Source organism: Halichoeres trimaculatus, unplaced genomic scaffold, assembly GCF_033239565.1.
Source record: "Halichoeres trimaculatus isolate MK-OKI-2021-1 unplaced genomic scaffold, fHalTri1.1 fHalTri1_scaffold_15, whole genome shotgun sequence".
Taxonomy (NCBI): domain Eukaryota; kingdom Metazoa; phylum Chordata; class Actinopteri; order Labriformes; family Labridae; genus Halichoeres; species Halichoeres trimaculatus.
Genome location: NW_027437193.1, coordinates 19542570 through 19561781, shown reverse-complemented (window position 1 = coordinate 19561781; position 19212 = coordinate 19542570). Strand labels below are relative to the sequence as shown.

Genomic DNA, 19212 nt, shown 5'->3' with positions numbered 1-19212 from the left:
TAAATACATGAAGCACCTTCACTCTTGGTATCCTCACATTCGATGTTGTTGTGTAGGCTGATAATATGTTGGCTTCTACAAATAATGTCTTAGTTGAACTTCCTGATTCTCCCACAGTAATGAGGTAGGACAGACTTGTGTTTTTGTAAGGAGCAGCTAAAGGACAAGAGTTCTGACATATCTGCATAAAGTAAAGCGAAGAAAGGAGTCAGGTATGACATTGTAAAGTTATCTTATCTAGTTTCATCTAAACTTATCTCATCCCATCCAATCTCATGGTTACTCAACTCAAGTGACTTTGCTAAATCTTTTAAACCCATCTCATCCCAATACATCTGATGTTATCTCTTTTTCTTTTTCCATTTATTAGTTTTTTAAAAAACACACATCTTAACTCATCTCTTTTTACCTCCTCTCATCTCAAGCCATCTCATATTTTTCTCAGTTTATCAAATCTCATTTCAACTTAGCCCATCTAATCCAAAACGAGGTTATTATAGTTAAGCATTTTTTTTTTGTTTCATTTTGACTTTTTATTTTCAATTTCAGTTTACTAATTAAAAGTAATTGAGTTTTTAAGACAAGTTAAGTTTAATACTTTTTGAGACTTAAAAATTTCAGTAAGTGCTGTAAAAACTCTAAACATCATACCATTTCCAAAAATGTATTTACTGAGGAGAGATGAAGAGCCATCCTCAAAAAACAGTAAAATATGTCACTCAGTGTTATTTTAACCAGCCACTGGGCAGATGGTATAAAAATTGACTAGTGTGTTATGTAAGAAGGCAAGGACTAAACTAAAGACGTTTCCTCTATAGTTTTTGTTTTAATTAGTTTTGTAAACTCAGAATACAGTTTGAGTTAGATATAATTTGTGAATTCCTGTTTTTATTTCTATTTCAGTAAACAAGGTTTTTTAGCCTCTTGTTTTTGTTTTTTTGTTAGTTCTTGTTTACCATCATTTCCTTGATCTGAACTTCCATCAAATCACTTCTCATCTTATGTTAATTTAACAGATCTTTTCTTCCCTCTTTCCAGTTTATCTTATTTAAATAATCTCACAACATGGGAACCCGCTAACCTCCACCTTATTTCATCCGTTGTTCAGATCCACCTCATCTGTACCCCTCTTTAAGTCCTCACATTTTAAGTCATCTTATCTCAACATATCTAATTGAAAAATAACTCAGCTGATGTTGTTTTAGCTCCTGTTAACTATTCTTATCGACTGTCATCTCATTATGTCTCATCTATGATTTTATCCAATCCAATCTATCTGACATTTGTCATCTAACTTTATGTTATCCTGTTTCATCTCATTTTAATTTTTTCTATTATCTTATCTTCATTTCTCTGTATTAAATTCATAATATGTCATTTTGTGCTGGATATTAAACACCGGCACTGATTATAAACTTCCAGGCTGTGAGAAAAAAGCAGCTGTTTTTTTTTAAATGCTTTTGTCTTTGTGTCTTCTTCAGAAGGAGCTGGCTGAAACATTTTGATAAGCTGTTGAACTTGATGATTGTTTCCCCAATCTGAGCCTAAAGAATCATTTAATCCCCCAAATGAGCATTAATGACAAAACAAAAGGTGCAATATGAGAGTCTGTCAGCCAGAGAACATGAGCAACATGGAGATAAGTAGAGCAGGGTTCCTTAAAAACACTCTTCTATAATGGCTTGTGTCAAAAAAGAGAAAAATAAAATCTTCAGAACAAAGTTCAGAATTTCCTCTAGAGTTTGGTTGATTTCTGTCTGCTCAGGTTACTGTCTGTGTCTCCTCCAGTCTTCTTGGTGGACACATTCCTACAAAGAAAAGGTCTTTAGATTACAAAATGTTCAGCCGAAGAACAGCAAGCTGAAAACTTCTGACAACCTGATGCCGACTGACTGTTTCAGATTGTTGAAGGAATATAAATCTAGGGATGGGTACTGAATTAACTACTTTATAGGTACCCACCAAATTCTCTCAAAAGTACTCATGTAAAACCAAAAGCTACCATGTTTAGGTACCTAAATGCATCCTTGTGACTATGAGGAAGTGGAAGAATAGGTAATTTTCCATGCTGGACATGAACACAGCATTACAAGCTCACATACTGAAGAATAAATATGTTAAATTGAAAAGAATTTACAATTTATTATCAAAAAAATATATATTTTTTACCGCATCAATACACAAAAGTACCGAAAATTGGTACAGATGAGTACCGATATCGATTGCCAGGTACCAGGAATCGGCACCATATCGTTTTAAATGCTAAAGGTACCCATCCCTATATAAATCTAATTAAATCTAATTCTACTTTTGCTTCATGCTAAGAAAAGCTGAGTGCTATTTGGCTTGCATTTTTTTTTGTAACAAATATGAAGTTGAGTGGTGTTAGTCTTCTTGTATAACTACAAGAAAGCAACAATCTTTAAAATAATGAATGTATAAATAAACCCCTAAAGTTCACAGGAAAACACTGAAGTTACTGTATGAATTTGCTTCAAATTTAGAGAGATCATCTAAACCTTTATCTCTGTATTATTTTGATTGGTAAACTTGTTTTTGCGGAGCCCAACCAAGGAAAGGGCAGCATAGAAAAAAGCAGAGTACCATGGCTGATGTAGACTTTGTGTTATTTGTACTAACTCTAAATAAAACCCCACTTTCCTCCGTAAAGTTCCTCCATTAGTCATCCAGCTCACTCACCTGTTGCTCTTTACGTCTTTGGCTGAATCAGGAAGCTCCACTCTGGTGGTCTCAGGGAGCAGGAGGACAAGAGCTCCGCTGCCCACAGACAAGCTGCTGAAGACTATGATGGGTATGGACCAGTGGTACACAGCTAACATGTTGAGCAGAGGAGAGAGCAGGCCTGCCGATCTGAAGGCGATGGAGCCTAAACCAACAGCTGTTTGCCTGGAGAGGGTTTCTAATTAATGTCACTGTTATAGTTGAATATCACGAATTATATTTAGAGTGTGTTTGCATCATTTTTACCTGACAGAGGTGGGAAACAGCTCCTGGATGTAGACCATACACACTGACCCGGCCCAGCTCAAAAAGAATTTTCCAGTGGTGACAAGGGCTGTGATAACAATAGCACTGTCTGGAAAAAAAACATTAGATTATTCAAACATTAAAATAAATGTAAATGCTTCAATTACTAAATGCACAGATTGTGTAAAAAGATGGATGACATAGCAGTTCCTTAACAGTGAAGCCAAAATTCAATGGATGGAACAGCAGCTTCCTCAAGTAATGTCAGCACTTTAAGAGCTCCCCCTGGTCAATGGCTGCAGTATTGTAATCGAGCCTAAAGTTAGTTTTCTAATCCAATTCTTGAAAATGGAAGTTCAAGATGTCAGTGCTCATTGGGGCTCATTTTGGCTTTACCTTTGTACAACAGGGAGAGACAGGTGTGTGTCATCCATGATTGTATGTGTCACTGAATGTCAAAGGCAGGAAAAGGAAATTCACCTTGTGGGAAAGCCAGAGTCAAAAGACAAACAAAACCACCGATCAGAAGTGTTGATATCAGAGTTTTCTTCCTCCCGACATACTCCAGAATCCAGATACTGAGGAGGTGTGCAGGAGTATCCGAGATCCCGAACAGGAACTGAACTAGGAAGATGTTCAGTCCAAACTTTCCCACATTCAGAACGAGGCAGAAGTAGCCCAGATTTAATGAAAACCTTCAAACCGTAAAACACACATGATACAGCAGCAGTCGGATCACATCTGAAAAGCTTCTTTCAAAATGTGCTGAACTCACCAGGAAACAGACACGATCAGGAGGTATTTTATCAGGACGGCTGAGGTGAAAATTTCTTTGATTCCTCCTCTTTGGACATCATGTTCTGCCGTAACCTAAATGAGAAATGTTTCTTTATAATATAACATCACATTAATTAAAGCTGTGAGCTGTTCATCATGTTTCAGGTAGCTTCTTTTCATCAACAGGGCTTCAGGACATTTTCTTCTGAAGGGCTAAGTCACTGTTAAACCCTGCTTACTACAGCTTGTAGGTCTGGATTTCTCTGGACCTGATTTACCTGATCCAGCAGATTGTCAGGGATTTTCTGTTTATTGATTGCCGCAACTTTTCTTATCAGCTTCTTTGCTTCTTCAGTTCTTCCTCTCTTTAGCAACCACCGTGCAGATTCAGGGATCCACCTGAAAAGTGTGACAACAAACAGAACTGTGGATTACAAAGTTTTGGTGACGTCATGGTTCAAAGAAAGGACTGAATGAAGTAGCTGTAAACGCTTACCATATGTACAAGAGTACACCAGCTTGTGTTGCAGCCATGACGTACTGCGCTGTTCTCCAGTCACGAATAGCAAAGACCAGAGCTGCCATGGCGCACTGACCCAGACCTGCAAACATCTGGCCCAAACAGGAAGAGATGGACCTTTTGGAGACACCAATCCACTCTGTGGCTGCAGACAGGATTTAAACACAACATCACTGCAGGGGCCAAACAAAAAAGGTTTACAGTACAATACAAAAACCATGAAAAAGGTATTTATCAATATTGTTTGTCTGCTGTGAATAAAACCCAGAGGTTAGCTGTCCTGCTTTTGGCAGCGTTAGACCAGTTTTCTAAAATGTACTGTTTGTATTTCACATCATCAATAATTTAATTCCAAAAGCTGAAAATGTGACGCCTGTGGTGTTGACCATTAAAGCTGAAGTATCTTTTATGAGGCTTGATAAAGTTTTTCTTACCTAGTACAACTGAGTTAATTCTATATCCTCCCAGTGCTGCTCCCACTATGAACTGTGACACAGCGTAAACATATACATTTGGAGACACACCAACAACTGTGACGAATATCACCAAAAGAACAACCGGTATCTGAGTGGTTCTTCTTCGGCCAAACCTGAAGTAAAGAGAGAAGTCGACAGCAAAAAAAGAAAGGTGAAAAAACAGAACCTAATATATATTTTGAAGGTCATGTTTAACAAGAGTTATTACAAGTATAATTCCAATATCTCCCCATCTGTTCCCATAGACTGTGTAATATATGGCCACAGTGTCTGTGATGTCACCCATTTGTTTCCAGTAGAGAGTTTAGAAGCCTACCCTCAAACATGAAATATGGGAAATAGTGAACACAAGCTAGCTTTGTTTTAGTTTGGATGGAGTAAAAAGACATGCTTTTAGCCTCTTTGCAGACAGCTACAGGGTACCTGCCTGTCAGTCCAATCAGCCATACTCTTATAAGGGCAAAACTCAAAAGTTTAACAACTTAAAAATTAATAATTAGAGTGTGCTGATGGGCAAATTGGGTAATCAGACCCAAACCCTTTGGAATCAGGCTATAAAGATGTAAATTTCTGTTTTCTTTAATTTATTTGATGTATTCTTTCATGCTGTCTGATAGTTTTGAGGCTTTCTGTACTTTTCTGAAACCTTGTTTTTTGAAGGTGCTGTGCAAAACTTGCATTGTACTTTCATTTTTGAACCAACAAAATGAAAGAAAAAATAAATGCAAAAAAAAAAAAAAAAAAAAAAAATACAGACAAAAAAGTCTTTATGCAGATGATAAAATCCTTCATCTACAATCTATGAAAAATGTCTACAAGCTTTAAGAATAAAATTCAATAAAGTTTCCCCAAATTCTGTAAATGAATCTGAAGTGTGACTTACGACTCAGCTGTAGGTCCAAAGACAAACGATCCAGTCAGTAAACCGGTCATAAAAACTGTCTGCAGGACTTCAGCTGTGTGCGACCTACCACAGACCAGATCAAACTGCAGAAGAAGACAGATTAAAAAAAGAAGCTCTTTAATAATCAGAGTTGCGGAAAGTATGAAAATATTCAACACAGCATTGTAAAGAGAGGATGAGAGCGACAAATTCAGAAGCAGTTACAACAAAGCAGGTGAACTTCAGCTCTTTAGAGTCTGTTCTGCTCAACCATTGGTGACCTAATAAATAAATAACTGATAAAGAAAATAGAAAAAGAGATGCTTTATGCTGTCACATATGGTTATAATAATGAAAAGATGTAAAATACTATGCAATAAAATGTCATCATAGACAAATGAAAATATATCATGGGATAGTGAAGGGTTAACTGCAGTTTCAAACAGAGGTCATTTTCTATTTAGCTTTTATATGTTAAAACATATATTCATTACATAAAAAAAATTTAGCAGTCCAATGATGAGTAACTTTTAAAAATGAGAGGCGTCAGCTGTCACATTACTCTTGACCTACATCAGTAACTATGGTGGCCTCATATAAAGAGCTGTTGTACACCCATCCATCCCGGCACCCTGTGGTCTCATTGAGTCCGTGCTCCTTGATGTCACTGACGTTCCAGTCCACAGGTTTGAACATCTGACACCTGCTGAAGGTCCCATCCTCCTCCCGGGGCAGAGTCAGGTTCAGCTGCTCCTCTGTGGTCAGGTTAGGATCAGCTCTGAGGATCCAGTCTGTGTTACAGTGTCGCTCTGGATCTGACTCCACAAAAAGAAAACTGCAAAAGTAAAGGGGCAGTAAGAAGTTTGGAAAGCTTAACCCGATTATGATGAGCTTCTGAAAGAAACCAAAGTCTCCGATTGTTTTAAGAATCTCCCCAAACTCCACCATTTTCACACAGCGAATCCTGCGAACACTCAGGCTCCATGTCTTATTAAGCCTCTAAATGAATGTTTAACTCTTAGACCAGGGTCAGTAACTATATATGAGGCAGGAGGTGGGTCTGAGCCAAATATAAACCATGTTTGACAATGGTTTACCTTTAGATTAATAAACACTGTCCTCAGCCATTGTTTTCCATCATGTGACTTTATTCAGCTACCAAAAATCATCTGCATGTGTCGACATTTTCCAATAATCTATGTCAAGAAATCTCTTTTTGAATATCACAAATATTCCACCTCAAATTATGCATTTGTTGATGTACATATTTTATAATTAATCATATTTTAAAAATATATGTAATGATCTGTAAAAAAAAAAACTTTAAAAAAGAAAAATGTAGTTGCCAATCAATGATTAAATTAATACTAATCATTCACAACCTCTTCAAGAGGCTGAGTGAGGCTTTTCTTTGAGTAAACAATAAAAGGGAAAGAAATTTAGAAAAACCTAAGTGAGTTTCAGCTCCAAGCCTTCAATGCTCAATCACCACATCACACACACACACACGCAGGGAGAGGGAAGTGTCACCTGTGTCACCTTTCTTTTAAAAACAGCATTTCATCCATGAGCTCTGGACAGGTTTGAGAGGTGAAGAACAAAAGCAAACATGACATCAAAGCACAGAGTGTGTGGTTACAAGCCCCATGAAATGAAAAAGAAATGTTAGCAGATCAATAAGGTGCCAATTGAACACATTTTTGCATGGTTAGTGATGCTCTGACAAAAGGCCAAACAGTGGAAAACACTACAAAACAAATTCAACTCTGTCTACTGAACATGAGGAGTCTCAATCGGTATCAATCTGTCATCAATATTTACAAGTAAAATGTTCCTTTTATCCGACATGTACACTTGAAGAGTCAATGCATCTACATCATTACATACAAACCTCATGGTGTTTGTGTGACAGTGCATGGAGTTGCCATCATACGTACATATACAACATCTGTACATACACCATTTACATGAGTACCTGAACTAGGAGCTCTTTCACAGCCCTTTGCACGTGGTACAAAACAACCACACAGCTACGCAGGGAGTGACAACAGTGATTCATTGGTGGGTGTTTCAAAAGCAAACGGACTACAGTACGATTAAAACAGCTAACCAAGTGACAGAAAATCAACTAAAGACTGGCTTCTGGAGAGAGATTAAAGGGTTAATTCACCAAATATATGCCGAATTCACCTTCAGTGGTATCAGGAAGCAGCTTCGGCTTTATGAGCTGAGGTTTGATGAATCCACATGCTGCCCTGTCATCACACAACAGAGGTAAATGAAGTTTAGTGATGCTACTTCGTGCTCACAGCTCTGTGACAATGAACTTTGATCCTGCAGAACATTGAACTGACTAACCTCATCATGCATTTTCATACTGACTGTGCTAGATGCTGATGTTCTGAAGGTAAAGTGTTAAGTGATCCCAATATTGGTGTTAGCATGCATTCATGTTGATTTTGCAAATATCAATTACAAGCCATCTTCTTAAGTATTGACATTAAACAAAACAAAACAAAACAAAAAAACCCTTGGCATTTTAGCAATTTGGGTTTGATTTCTTTTAAAACACAGCATAAAGTACTTAAGATTACCTATAAAACACAATTACTTTCACAGATCTGGAGTCAGTCTCTTGATTTCCTGGAACGTTAGCTTTCTCAAATAAAATTTACAGATTTGCACGTACCAAGCACTGACTAGTCCGCAGTCATGCTCCAGAACAGCAGTGTGTTAAGCTACATGCTAGCATTAGCATGCAAACATGCTCACGGTGACACCTTGTTGATGACTAGTAGGTTTGAAGGTGACCATGCTCACAGTCTTGGTTTAGGTGGACACACCAGACCAAATCAACACCGAGCTGATGATAAATTTGTACCCACTTGGGGAACTTGATGAAAGAAAGTCAAAAAAATATTCATGGCATAAATCATAGTTTTTGAGTTGTCAGAACACAGTTTGTATCCCTGACAGCATGGCTTCAAACAAAATGACATTTACCTCTGTTGTGTTGGGTAGAGTCAGACACAGTCAACCTCAACAAATCAAACCAAAGCTCTCTCTGAAACCACTGAATGTTTCCCCTGATTAAAATGAACTTCTCCTTTAAGCTTTCCTCAATTTGGAGACTTTACCAGTTTTTGTGTTCACACCTCAGCAGAAGCTGAATTTCACATCAGCCTGAAACACGAGCAGCTCTCACAGACTCCACAATCATCACCAGCATTCAGGATTCTTCCCAGGTGTCAGATCTCTAACAGCAAACAGGCAAAAACACCTCTCATACTCTCTGTGAGAGGTAAAAACAGCAATCATAACCCGTGTCTGTGTGTTGGTTTTTTACTTTCAAAATGAAAATAAATTATCTTTCAGCACTTCATGAGCTCTTACTGAGGCGCAAACACAAAGAAACGGTTTCATTCAACCAAAGAGAAAAACTATCAGACACCAGAAACCAGTGGTCACATATGGTGAGAAAAAAAACAACCTATTGCATAGTACGAGAATAATAGGCAGGTCTAAAACTGTGACAACAAAAGCCTTAAAACAATGAGTTTAAACTGCAGTTACGGGACAGAGCTGTCACTGTTGTGTATGTTGGAATGATTTCAGCAGCGCAGTCAGAGCCTCCACTCTTTGGTAATGTTTCAACAAAACCACCACACTACAACTCTGGGCTGCCTCGTACAAAACTCTGGTCATCTTGTTTTATTTTTGTAGTAAATCTCTGAATTGAAGGGTTATAAAACTAAAACTTTGCTACAGCATGTCTGTAAGTTTGGGAGTTAAAGGAAACTTTCGTAGATTTATTGGATAGGCGTATAGAAAATACACCTAAAATCACTCAATTTAGTAAACCTATAATTTGACTAACTAAGGCTGAATTTACACTTCTTAATTTCAGTGTAGCATAAAGTGCCAAATACAGGTGGCACGGTACTCTGGAGTTATGTGGCACAGTTGAATTAAAAAGAAAAAAAAGGCAATCACTTCCAGTACTGGCAGGACATGGTTTGGATTGTGCTTATGAATGAAGAGGAAGGAAATTAAAGAAATTAGGAGTTGATATAGTTGATTGCATCTCCTCTCCGGTTTACTGTTTAAGCGCACTGTAAACATTTCAAGTGTGATTCCTGTGATGAACTCAGCCCCTCCTCTATGTGGTCCTCATGCATCCTGCAGTAGTGTCACACTCCTGCCAGCCTCACATCTCCTCCTCTTCTTCATCGTTGTCTTCCTCCCTCTGTCTTTGGCAGTAGTGGTTTCTTGGAATAGACTACAATGCAGCTGTGCAATACCATTAGTTTCTGTCCTTTGTTTCTGGCTCCGCTCCACTTAACTGATGCTGAGCTGCGCAAAACCAATGAGCTTAACATCGTCAGGAATTTCAGACTCCTCCACGCCAGAGGCCTGAAGATACAAAAAATTATAACTTACCACAGAAAAAACATTCAAAACATAAAAATAAACTCTATGATGTGGGAGATTCCCATTGTATTTATACATGCATGCTTTTGACGGTGTACTCACCAATTTAAAAGTCACATTTTTGTGATTTTGAGGATCATCAACAATCTTTTGCAAGTTGGCAGCAACTGGATAAAAGATAGAAGAGAGTGAGAAGAGATGGAGAGATCATCAGTGTGCACAGTGAAACCGTAAAACAACCGTAAAAGACTCCTTTTTAACAACACACACTCTGCCTCTTACTTCTGATGTCAACATTAAAAGTGAACTTTGCAAGGATGACTGATCAATTACACGTGGAGCTCTGCATTCTGCATACAGTCAGACTTCAGAGAACCACACTTTGACTCAAGAACATAAAGTAATGATAAAGCTTCTTGAATTCACCAGTTAAAGTTCACTCTGATGTATGACGTCCTTCCTCAAGTAAGTCTGAAGTAAAGACTTCATTCAGGTAACCTCCAATGAAACAGTTTTCACGTCTTACTTACCAATGACTAAGTCCCTCCCGTCCACCAGACCAGCTGAGACCAGCTCCTGAGAAACTCCATCAGCAGAATCTGAGGACAGACGTAGATTTATACCCGAGGCAGATTCACAGGCACATGACAATAAAGAAAAAACTTTAGAAGAGCCGCACCTCTGCCAGACATGAACTCAAACCGGATGTCATTGAGTTCCTTCTTGAGATTCCTCAGTCTCAGGACGAGGCTTATGGGAACACTGGCGTTGGCTGCAGCTGGATCCTACAGAAGCACAGAGGAGAAGTGACTTTACATCTGCGTGATAGAGAAACTGTCAGTGTAAACAACTCCTCAGTTTAGAGTGAACAGCAGAGAAAACATGTTAAACTCCACTCTCTTCATTTCTGCAGGCACTCAGTTCATGTCTTTACACCAGGTGTTCCTCCCATGACATCAGTGACAACACAAGAGGGACTATGTTCCTGTAAGTCACACAACCACAGCCCCTCTTCAATCGGTGGTAAAAGAGGCTGAGTTACCGCTCATTAAATCGTTACAGTTTTAACTTGAAAGTTTCTGTCGTCTACAGTAAGGCTCTGGTCTCCACACGCTCATTAATCTCTGAATCTGATAGACTGACTTTATCACAGGACAGCTCTTAAAGATGAAGATCATAATATTAAAGCAGGTCACAACATAATGAGTGTGATTGTGACTATGGAAGTGCAGCTGAGCACAAGGAGCTTACACATAACATGCAATGAAAGTTCAAAAAGTTGGACTCTAAACTCAGTTGTATTCTTCTGTTAGCTCTCCCTCTGTTGTTAGGATAGGAGGTGTGCAGGCCTTTCTTGGAGGTGGTGCAGCAAGTGCTGAGTGACATCACATGCCACCCACTAACGCCTGTTTTAACAGTCTATGATCAAAACTCAACATGCCAAGAACATATTTATATACACCTGGTCAAAAACAGACCCTCCTGCTTGTGTCCTTGTTTTCTCTTTTTACCTGAGCAGTGGGTGCATGTGAAGGGCTCGCTGTCTGAGCGGTACCCTGTGGAGGAGCATCCTCTCCTGTCTGGCCCACGTTAGCAGGCCTCTCATGTGCCACAGCAGGGGGCTGCAGACTTCCTGAGGAGCTATCTGCTGCTGGGAAGAGCTACGAGATACCAGTTTGTAAAAATTAATCAGAAGGTGTTTTGAAAGCTTCATGAATGGAAGAACAGAGGACACACACAGGACACGTCATGCAGATCAATCTGTTCAGACATTAAGATGAATCAAAGTTTCCAGGTCATGTCCACTACAAACGGACTCACCTCCAGATTCTGGGACCCATCCTTCACTCTGGGGGACTGCAGAATGGACATGACAGATTTCCAGGATTAAAAACATGCAATTCTCCTTTTATTCCCCCAACATATGGACTGATGGAGCGTTACAGGATTAAACGAATTGGACAAAGTTGACTTAAAACACAGGACTGGAATCACAGTTAAGAGAACAGACAATAAAATCCTTCACCAAGACCCCAAAACAAGTCTTTAAGCTACGGACAACCCACATCCCTGAGTAGACGGTCATTGTGAATAAACCATCCTGCATGCCTCAGTCCAACAGCGCCCTCCACTGGGAATGAAGGCGAGTCTGACAAATACAAAATTAAAGCCCTTTAGAGAAAACCGACATGCAAATCCTCACCCGCAGGGCCGCCACTGCAGCTTTGCCCTCCTCGCTCTCTTCATCGAGCTCATCGTCACTCCACTCCCACCCTCCATCCTCTGTCTTGTGAAGACGCCCACTTGAGCCAGGAACACGACGCACCTACACATCATGTAAACTTATAAAAAGGAACTTCACATTGACTGACTCACTTGATCTTCTACTTTTAGAAACACAGGTGAGAGCAGAGAGCAGATCAGAAATAAAACAAAATTATGGACACTAAGATGCGTAAGTGTGACTTTATATTGTACGAGGAATGACTCAAACCTTTTTGGATCGCTCTGACATTGTTGGACCTTTGTTTAAGAGCCTCTCCTCCAAATACTCGTTGTTCTAAAATGACAAGAAAACACCCACACCAGGATCCATAAGATTTTCTCTGACCATTACGATATCTGTTAACTTTAGTTTCACTGAAGTTGAGTATGGCTTACTTTGGCTTTCGTGAAGAATTTATGCTTCAGCAACTCAGCAGCAGTTGGCCTAAATAGCAACAGGACACAAGGCTCTTCATTATATCCATTGCACAACCAGAGAATCTTACAGAAAGCAAAACAAGCACAACTCCAGCAGCTGACCTTTTTTCTGGATCTTTCTGTAAACACATGGACAGCATCTTTCTGAACGACTTGCCGTACTTCTTCACCATCTCCTTGTCTGTGATCCCTGTCTCCAGACAAGGTGGGTCGTTCTGCAAAGTCAGCATCAGCACCTAAAAACACACACACAAACACAGTGACAGACAGAATCAAAAACTGTGGACACTTCTGTTGAAGGGAGCAAAGAGAAACCCTTTGAACGCTCTCAGTTTGTGCTGAAGTTGTGTGGTTTTTTGCAGTTTCAGAAGAGGCAGTGAGCACGCTCACACACACTTACCTTCATGGGTGGGTATTTGTGATACGGTGCAGCCCCAGTGGCCAGTTCAATGGCTGTTATCCCAAAACTCCAGATGTCAGCTTTGAAGTCGTAGCCACGGACCTGAGGATTGAAAAAAATATTTAGATCCTGTTTTTATAAAAGAATTGTGACTAATTTAAGAAGAACACTGAGGGGAAGAGACGCCATCTACATCACAAGACCCCCACCTGCTCCATGACCTCAGGGGCCATCCAGCACGGCGTCCCCACAAACGTCTTGCGAACCTTATTCCTGGTCATGTCTCCTCCTGCTGCTAGAAAGGCACTCACACCAAAGTCTGCAGAGGGTGTTTGTTTTGAGGGTGTGACACAGAAAAAAATATGAGGAAAAATGAACCAGAACTTCAAAACACATAAATCAAGAGTGTCTCCAGTAGGAAGTAAAACCACAACAGAGATAGAGAGAAATCTGAAACGCTGTACCAGCGATCTGCACTGAGCCATCGTCCCCGAGAAGAATATTTCCAGCTTTCAGATCCCTGTGAACAAGGAGAAGGAGCATTAAAGCAAAAACAATAAAGACGCCATTAGTCAGTCACTGCACCAGCAGAGGAGTGGTTAGGCTGTTCATTCATCACTTCTGCACACAAACAAGTTAAAGCTGCACCTATGATCTGCTTCAAATTAATCCACCTGATTTCTGTTTGCACACACAGAGAGCAAACACGGCACAAAGAACAGGAGTGGATCAACCTGGGCCCGACCATCTCACGCTCCCTTTTCTAATGAGGCATAAGTGAGTTAGCATCAGCGTTGGATCTCAGTCAGCTGCTGCTTCAGTCAGCTGAATCATGTCCACTCAGGTCATCTAAATGATTTTAAATTAAAAGACTCTTAACTGACATTTCCAAAGAAGCCATCTTTGGAAATCTATGAGTGAGTTTATTTCAAACATCTACACGTGCTGTTCAGCATGTCAGAGAGGATATTAAGAGGCCGTCTGCTCAGCAGTGGTTCAGTGTTCCTGGGAGGGACTTTTATGTAAAACAAACCTCCTACATTATGCATTTTCACTGTATTAAATATTGAAGGAGTGAGGTCTAGCTGAAGCCACATGCTTGTATGCAGAGATGAAAGGCTCAGAGTGAGACGATGAGACAGCATTGGATGATGGGATACATTGATTAAGAGCACTCAAAGCACACAAACACATTATGAAGTCGTAAAAAAAGTTTGCTCTGCAGTCTGTTAATGAACTCACCGATGGATCTGCCCATTTTTGTGAAGGTACTCCAGACCCTCTAAGACCTCTTTCAGGATGGTGGCGATGCTGGCCTCATCCAGCACCCCGTTCTTGTGCTCTCCACGAGAGATGATATGCTTGATGATGTCCAACACGGAGCCTGAGCAAGAGGTAGAGGTTTGTCACAAGAGCAGCTAAGAGCACAGATCAGCACCAAATGCTAAAGTCAGCTTACACTGTTAGGGTAACATTTTCTGTTGCACTTTTTGCTTTTGAAAAATTTGGATCGTAGAGGGAAGTTTTCCTGGAAACTGCTGCGAGTTGCGAGAAGTATACAAACACAATGAGGGTAAAAGATACATTTCTGCAGATGAAATGTTTTAGCATGACTGAAAAATAAGAAAAGTCATTGTTCTTGTTTCATACTTCCATATCCAACTCAGCTTTATTTCATGGGTATATTAATGGTGTAAATCTGAAAAAAGTTTTTTTTTTTTATCAGCTTCCACTTGGTCAGCAGAACTGTCTTTTTCCCCACTACAATCTATGTTTGTCTCAAGAATTCCTGAGTTTTCTGTATCCCTTCCTTCAAATAGATAAAAACACAAAAGAGCATCACTCAAACTGTTCTTCTAATTGAGTCTGTTAATGGTTTCAGCCCGCTGGTTTTTACCTCATTGTTTACAGCTTATTTGGCTGATCTCCTGCGCAATCATGATTTTAAACTTCCCCTTCACCTCATTTAAATTAGGAAGCAGGCTGCTGAGTGACAAAGCATTTTCAGGGTACAGACTCAAACCTGTTTATAGTCTTGTGTATCATTTGTCTAGTAACAAAGCAGCAACAGCTGACACAGAAACGATAAGAAAATGTAACCACAAAAATTGTAAGACTGAAATACAGCCCATGGTGGCTTGAACTAACACAAGCTACCACTTCATCAAGCTATGGACTGGATCCCTGGTGACCAACCCTCACTTTAGACATTACCTCAGATTAAAAAACAAGGAGTTACACAAACAAAGTCAAAATCTAGCAAATTTAAACTTAAAACTATGCCCTGAGAAGTGTGAAGCAAAGTTATTGTAAATACTTCAGAACTTACCACCACTGAGCAGCTTCATCACCAGCCACAGCTCGTCCTTCACCACAAAGGAGGTATAGTAAGACACAATGTTTGGATGGTGGCACTGGCTCATGGCCTGAATCTCTTTCTGCAACGACAGGAGAAAAGAAAACACAAAGTCACCCACAGCGGTGAAATAGTGCAGCCGCACAAAGCACAAACTAAATATTTAAAACACACTTTAGGTCATAAGCCGCAGCGTAGATCTGGGGTACGATGTGACCTTCTGATAGAATGAGGACCTAATAGAATCGTACTCTAAGTGCAGGTTGAATGAGAGAGGCATACTATCTTCATTTCCTCCTTGCTGAAAATCCTCACAATCCTAAACCATGGACAAGAAGTGCCTGTCTGAGTCCAGACAGAGAAAAACCTGAGTTACATCACCACTGAGCCGCCAAGCCAGGACATCTTAAACCTGAACAGCAAACAAAGGTGAGTTAAGGCCCTTAATACATTACATAAAGACTGGATGCCAAGGGAGAGAGAAGATGAAATATTTCAAGGGGGCAGACACCTTCAAATATACGATGTCAAGACAAAACTTGTGTGAAAAAGCTCTTTAAAGCATTGTGGCTGTGGTATGTTTTGCAGTAACTGTGTCCTGAGGTGATTTATTATACTTAAAGGGTCAGCATTTTTTGAAATTGATAAAACAAAGAGGCATTATCCTCGATTAATTGGGATAGTGAAGTTATCTTACTACAAAGTTAAAGAAAACAAACATTTCCTCTGTAATTCATGATTTTTACTAACTTAAACTCGAGCTGCGGTATCACTCATTTCAAGTGTCTGTCAGAGTGATTATAGAAACTAACTTCAGCCTGGATCTCACCTGCTGCAGGTGCTGGAATCTGAGTGTGGTTGTGGCCTGTGAGAATTGTTATTTCTACCATCATCTCCTGACACAACTTATCTTGTTTTTAATGATGTCATCAGTTTAAACAGTGACCTCATTCAGTTATTACATAGCTTTTGCAGGTTTGTTTAAACTACAGGGCAAGCAGTATTATGATAGATTTTATAAATGTTTGATCATTTTCTCTAAGGGTTGCAAGGTTCAGGAATAATCCAACACCTCAAAAATCTTTATGACTAAAATGTTAGACATGTGAAGAAGTTTTCAGAAGTTGATACAAGAATCTGTTGAGAATAAGACATAAAATATTGAAGAGTGGTATTATCATTTGGACACCTTTGACTGTTGTAACAAAAGACTGGCTGATTCAGTCTGACAACATAATGATACTGAGCTGTGGAAAAAGTGAAGAGGTGTGTAGGAAGCTTCATCCTTTTACCAGGTTTTTGTTAACTTACATCTCAAACTTCAACTTAACTCATTTTCTTCAGATATCACCGTCCATACATTCAAACATTCAGCCTGAAGTGCTCTAACTTTTTAAAGTAAAAAAAACCCAACTTGTATGTCGGTGGTCAAACACATATTGTTTATTTCTTGTAATAATACATATTCTTGATTTCAAGCTACAGCCCTCAATGGTTGTACTGTAATGTGTTTGATCTGTCCTGGTCTAACACTTCAAAGCCACAACACTAACAGAACACAACAGACACGCACATAAATAACATCTGGTGATGCAGACACTGGCCTCAAACATCACAACAGTTTCTTACCAGAAGCTCATCCATGCTAGTTTGACACTTTTCCAGGTTGATGCGTTTGATCGCCACCTTCTCCTTTCTGGGCTTGCAATATGCTGCCTGGACAACTGCCGTGGCTCCGCTGCCTGAGGAAAACAATGTTAAAGGGAGATTAGATCAGAATAGGAACAGAGAAGCCTTTTGGTTTATGAGAACTGCTTTGAGTACTCACTTTGTTTTTGTTTGCAGCCTGAGGAGGGGTGAAATATTTACGCTAACCTTGAGTGGAAACTCGTTTATTATCAGTGGCTGTATATGGCTTACACATTTCTATGCCTCGGTTTAGGTCAGTTCCTTTATGAAAAATGCAGCAGCCTGATTTTTCACTGGGAAAAGACAGCATGAAAAGATTTCACCAAATTCACCTATTCCTCTTTAAAGTCCCAGGCCCTGCCTTTTTAACATGCCGGGTATCGAATTCTTTAAACAGCCTTCTTAGGCATATTATACCACAATTTCATTTAAGAGATATTTTTCCAAAGCAAACTCACAACACAACACAAGCAAGAATTTAGACAGAAGAGGAAACCTTAGTGTGACAAAGTGCTAAAGTTATCGGTCCACAGGTGCTGCCATTAAGTGCAAGAAGATTTTTTTTCACAGAGTGATCTTAAACACTCTGTAATTTCAAGGCACTGAAGTCATTGTATATGTCTTCTACTTGCTGTTAGCTTTTGTTTATTGTTATAAAGTCTAGCAACTTAAAATGAAAGGTCTATTCATGATGCTGTCTGTGCTCTTAAGGTCGGTTGTAGTATTTAACACTAATGCAGTAAGAAGCATCAATTTTGTGGATTAGTGCAGGTAATAACCTCATTATTGCAACTCTATTGTTCAGAGTCATGAGTCACGTTCTCGAGACTAGAGTAAAGTATGAATGGCTCTCCATAATCCGTGTCATACCTCAGCAAAGGAGCACCACCCTCTCCAGCAACTGACGAATCTTCACGCACTGAAGGCTGCCATTAGCAAGCTAGCTCTTTAGCTTTGTGCTAACTTGCTAAGGAGTAAGTTGCTTTAGCTCGCCGACAAGCAGATAGCATTAATTAATTTGGCTTAGACACAGTCTGCATGGCTTGTAACCTTCCTACCATATAGCTGTGGGTTGTAATTGGCCTTCTGCTAAGCTACAGACATGCAATGCTAGTTGGCAGCCGACACCGCTGCAGAAACAGGGGAGGCTAGGCTGCTAACTTTAGCGAGCTAAGCTACTCACCTATCACCTCATTGAGCTCGTAGTCATCCCTGTCGATTGTCCACGGTTGAGAGGCCTGGTCGTCAGCCATGTTTTCGCCGTATGAACTGTGTGAACAGTGCTTCTAAATAAGAGCAGATATTCTGTCTGGAATTATATCTTTGTGGTTACTCCATTCGGCTCCGCTGATGCAGGCTGCCGCTGTTCCGCTGACAACTCCTACCGTTCCTGTCAACACAACTTTACGCGCGACTGACGCAGCGTATGACGTATAAGCTCGGTGGTAAGTGGGTAAGAGAAGCCACCATCTTGAGTGTGGCTAATTCTGAGAAATGTTTGAAAAATGTCCAAAAACGCTGAAAAGAGACCATTAGAGTGACAGAACACAGTAATAGAATATAAATTAGACATGAGGTTATGGTATTTACCTAAATGGTATCGTTAACACTTTTCTTAAGACGGCAAATACTTAACGCTGCAACTTTTGTGCACTGTAAACCCGTTAGAGGGCGCTTATGCGATTACAAGTGTGGGCCTTATGAAGCTTATTTTTTCATTACATGCTTAGTCTTATTCTGGATTTGATGGGCAATGAGAAATACCACAAGGAGTGACCAGAGTATGAAATATTATAGGGGTATTCTTTTTTGCAGAATGGCTATTGTTGAATGAAACCTTGTAATACTACCTAAAACAGGGATTCCTTGTAAAGCTCTGAATGAAGCAAAAAATGTAAAATAAATAAATAAAGAAAGAAAGAAAGAAAGAAAGAAAGAAAGAAAGAAAGAAAGAAAGAAAGAAAAAAGAAAAAAAAGTCAGCAGTTAAC

General features: G+C 39.6%; 2 protein-coding genes across 2 annotated transcripts; both read right to left on the bottom strand.

The window, feature by feature from the left end:
• Window positions 1-663: 663 nt before the first annotated feature.
• Window positions 664-6720, bottom strand: LOC141804164 (solute carrier family 22 member 13-like). Its single transcript, XM_074688479.1, has 10 exons — window positions 6218-6720; window positions 5645-5748; window positions 4720-4874; window positions 4262-4430; window positions 4044-4164; window positions 3764-3858; window positions 3469-3683; window positions 2989-3097; window positions 2701-2907; window positions 664-1808 (listed from the first exon to the last, which is right to left on the bottom strand). Exons 1-10 carry the CDS (start codon window positions 6590-6592, stop codon window positions 1736-1738), a joined length of 1623 nt encoding a protein of 540 aa, XP_074544580.1. The 5' UTR covers window positions 6593-6720; the 3' UTR covers window positions 664-1735.
• A 202-nt stretch (window positions 6721-6922) lies between these two features.
• Window positions 6923-18612, bottom strand: oxsr1a (oxidative stress responsive kinase 1a). The gene is made up of 17 exons (XM_074688480.1): window positions 18407-18612; window positions 17164-17276; window positions 15508-15616; window positions 14421-14562; window positions 13643-13698; window positions 13388-13497; window positions 13179-13280; window positions 12881-13014; window positions 12737-12785; window positions 12570-12635; window positions 12279-12401; window positions 11897-11932; window positions 11587-11736; window positions 10755-10860; window positions 10606-10674; window positions 10178-10242; window positions 6923-10057 (listed from the first exon to the last, which is right to left on the bottom strand). Exons 1-17 carry the CDS (start codon window positions 18474-18476, stop codon window positions 9983-9985), a joined length of 1575 nt encoding a protein of 524 aa, XP_074544581.1. The 5' UTR covers window positions 18477-18612; the 3' UTR covers window positions 6923-9982.
• Window positions 18613-19212: the final 600 nt, after the last annotated feature.

Excerpts from the sequence above, each read along its gene's own strand:
- LOC141804164 (XM_074688479.1), bottom strand. The coding sequence starts at position 6,592 with ATGGTGGAGTTTGGGGAGATTCTTAAAACAATCGGAGACTTTGGTTTC. Across the intron at positions 4,875-5,644 it reads TTTGGACCTACAGCTGAGTC|GTTTGGCCGAAGAAGAACCA; the intron begins GTAAGTCACACT and ends TCTTTACTTCAG. Across the intron at positions 2,908-2,988 it reads CTGTTTCCCACCTCTGTCAG|GCAAACAGCTGTTGGTTTAG; the intron begins GTAAAAATGATG and ends AACCCTCTCCAG.
- oxsr1a (XM_074688480.1), bottom strand. The coding sequence starts at position 18,476 with ATGGCTGACGACCAGGCCTCTCAACCGTGGACAATCGACAGGGATGAC. Across the intron at positions 13,498-13,642 it reads TGGCTCAGTGCAGATCGCTG|ACTTTGGTGTGAGTGCCTTT; the intron begins GTACAGCGTTTC and ends CACCCTCTGCAG. Across the intron at positions 11,933-12,278 it reads CTGCAGTGGCGGCCCTGCGG|TCCCCCAGAGTGAAGGATGG; the intron begins GTGAGGATTTGC and ends TCCATTCTGCAG.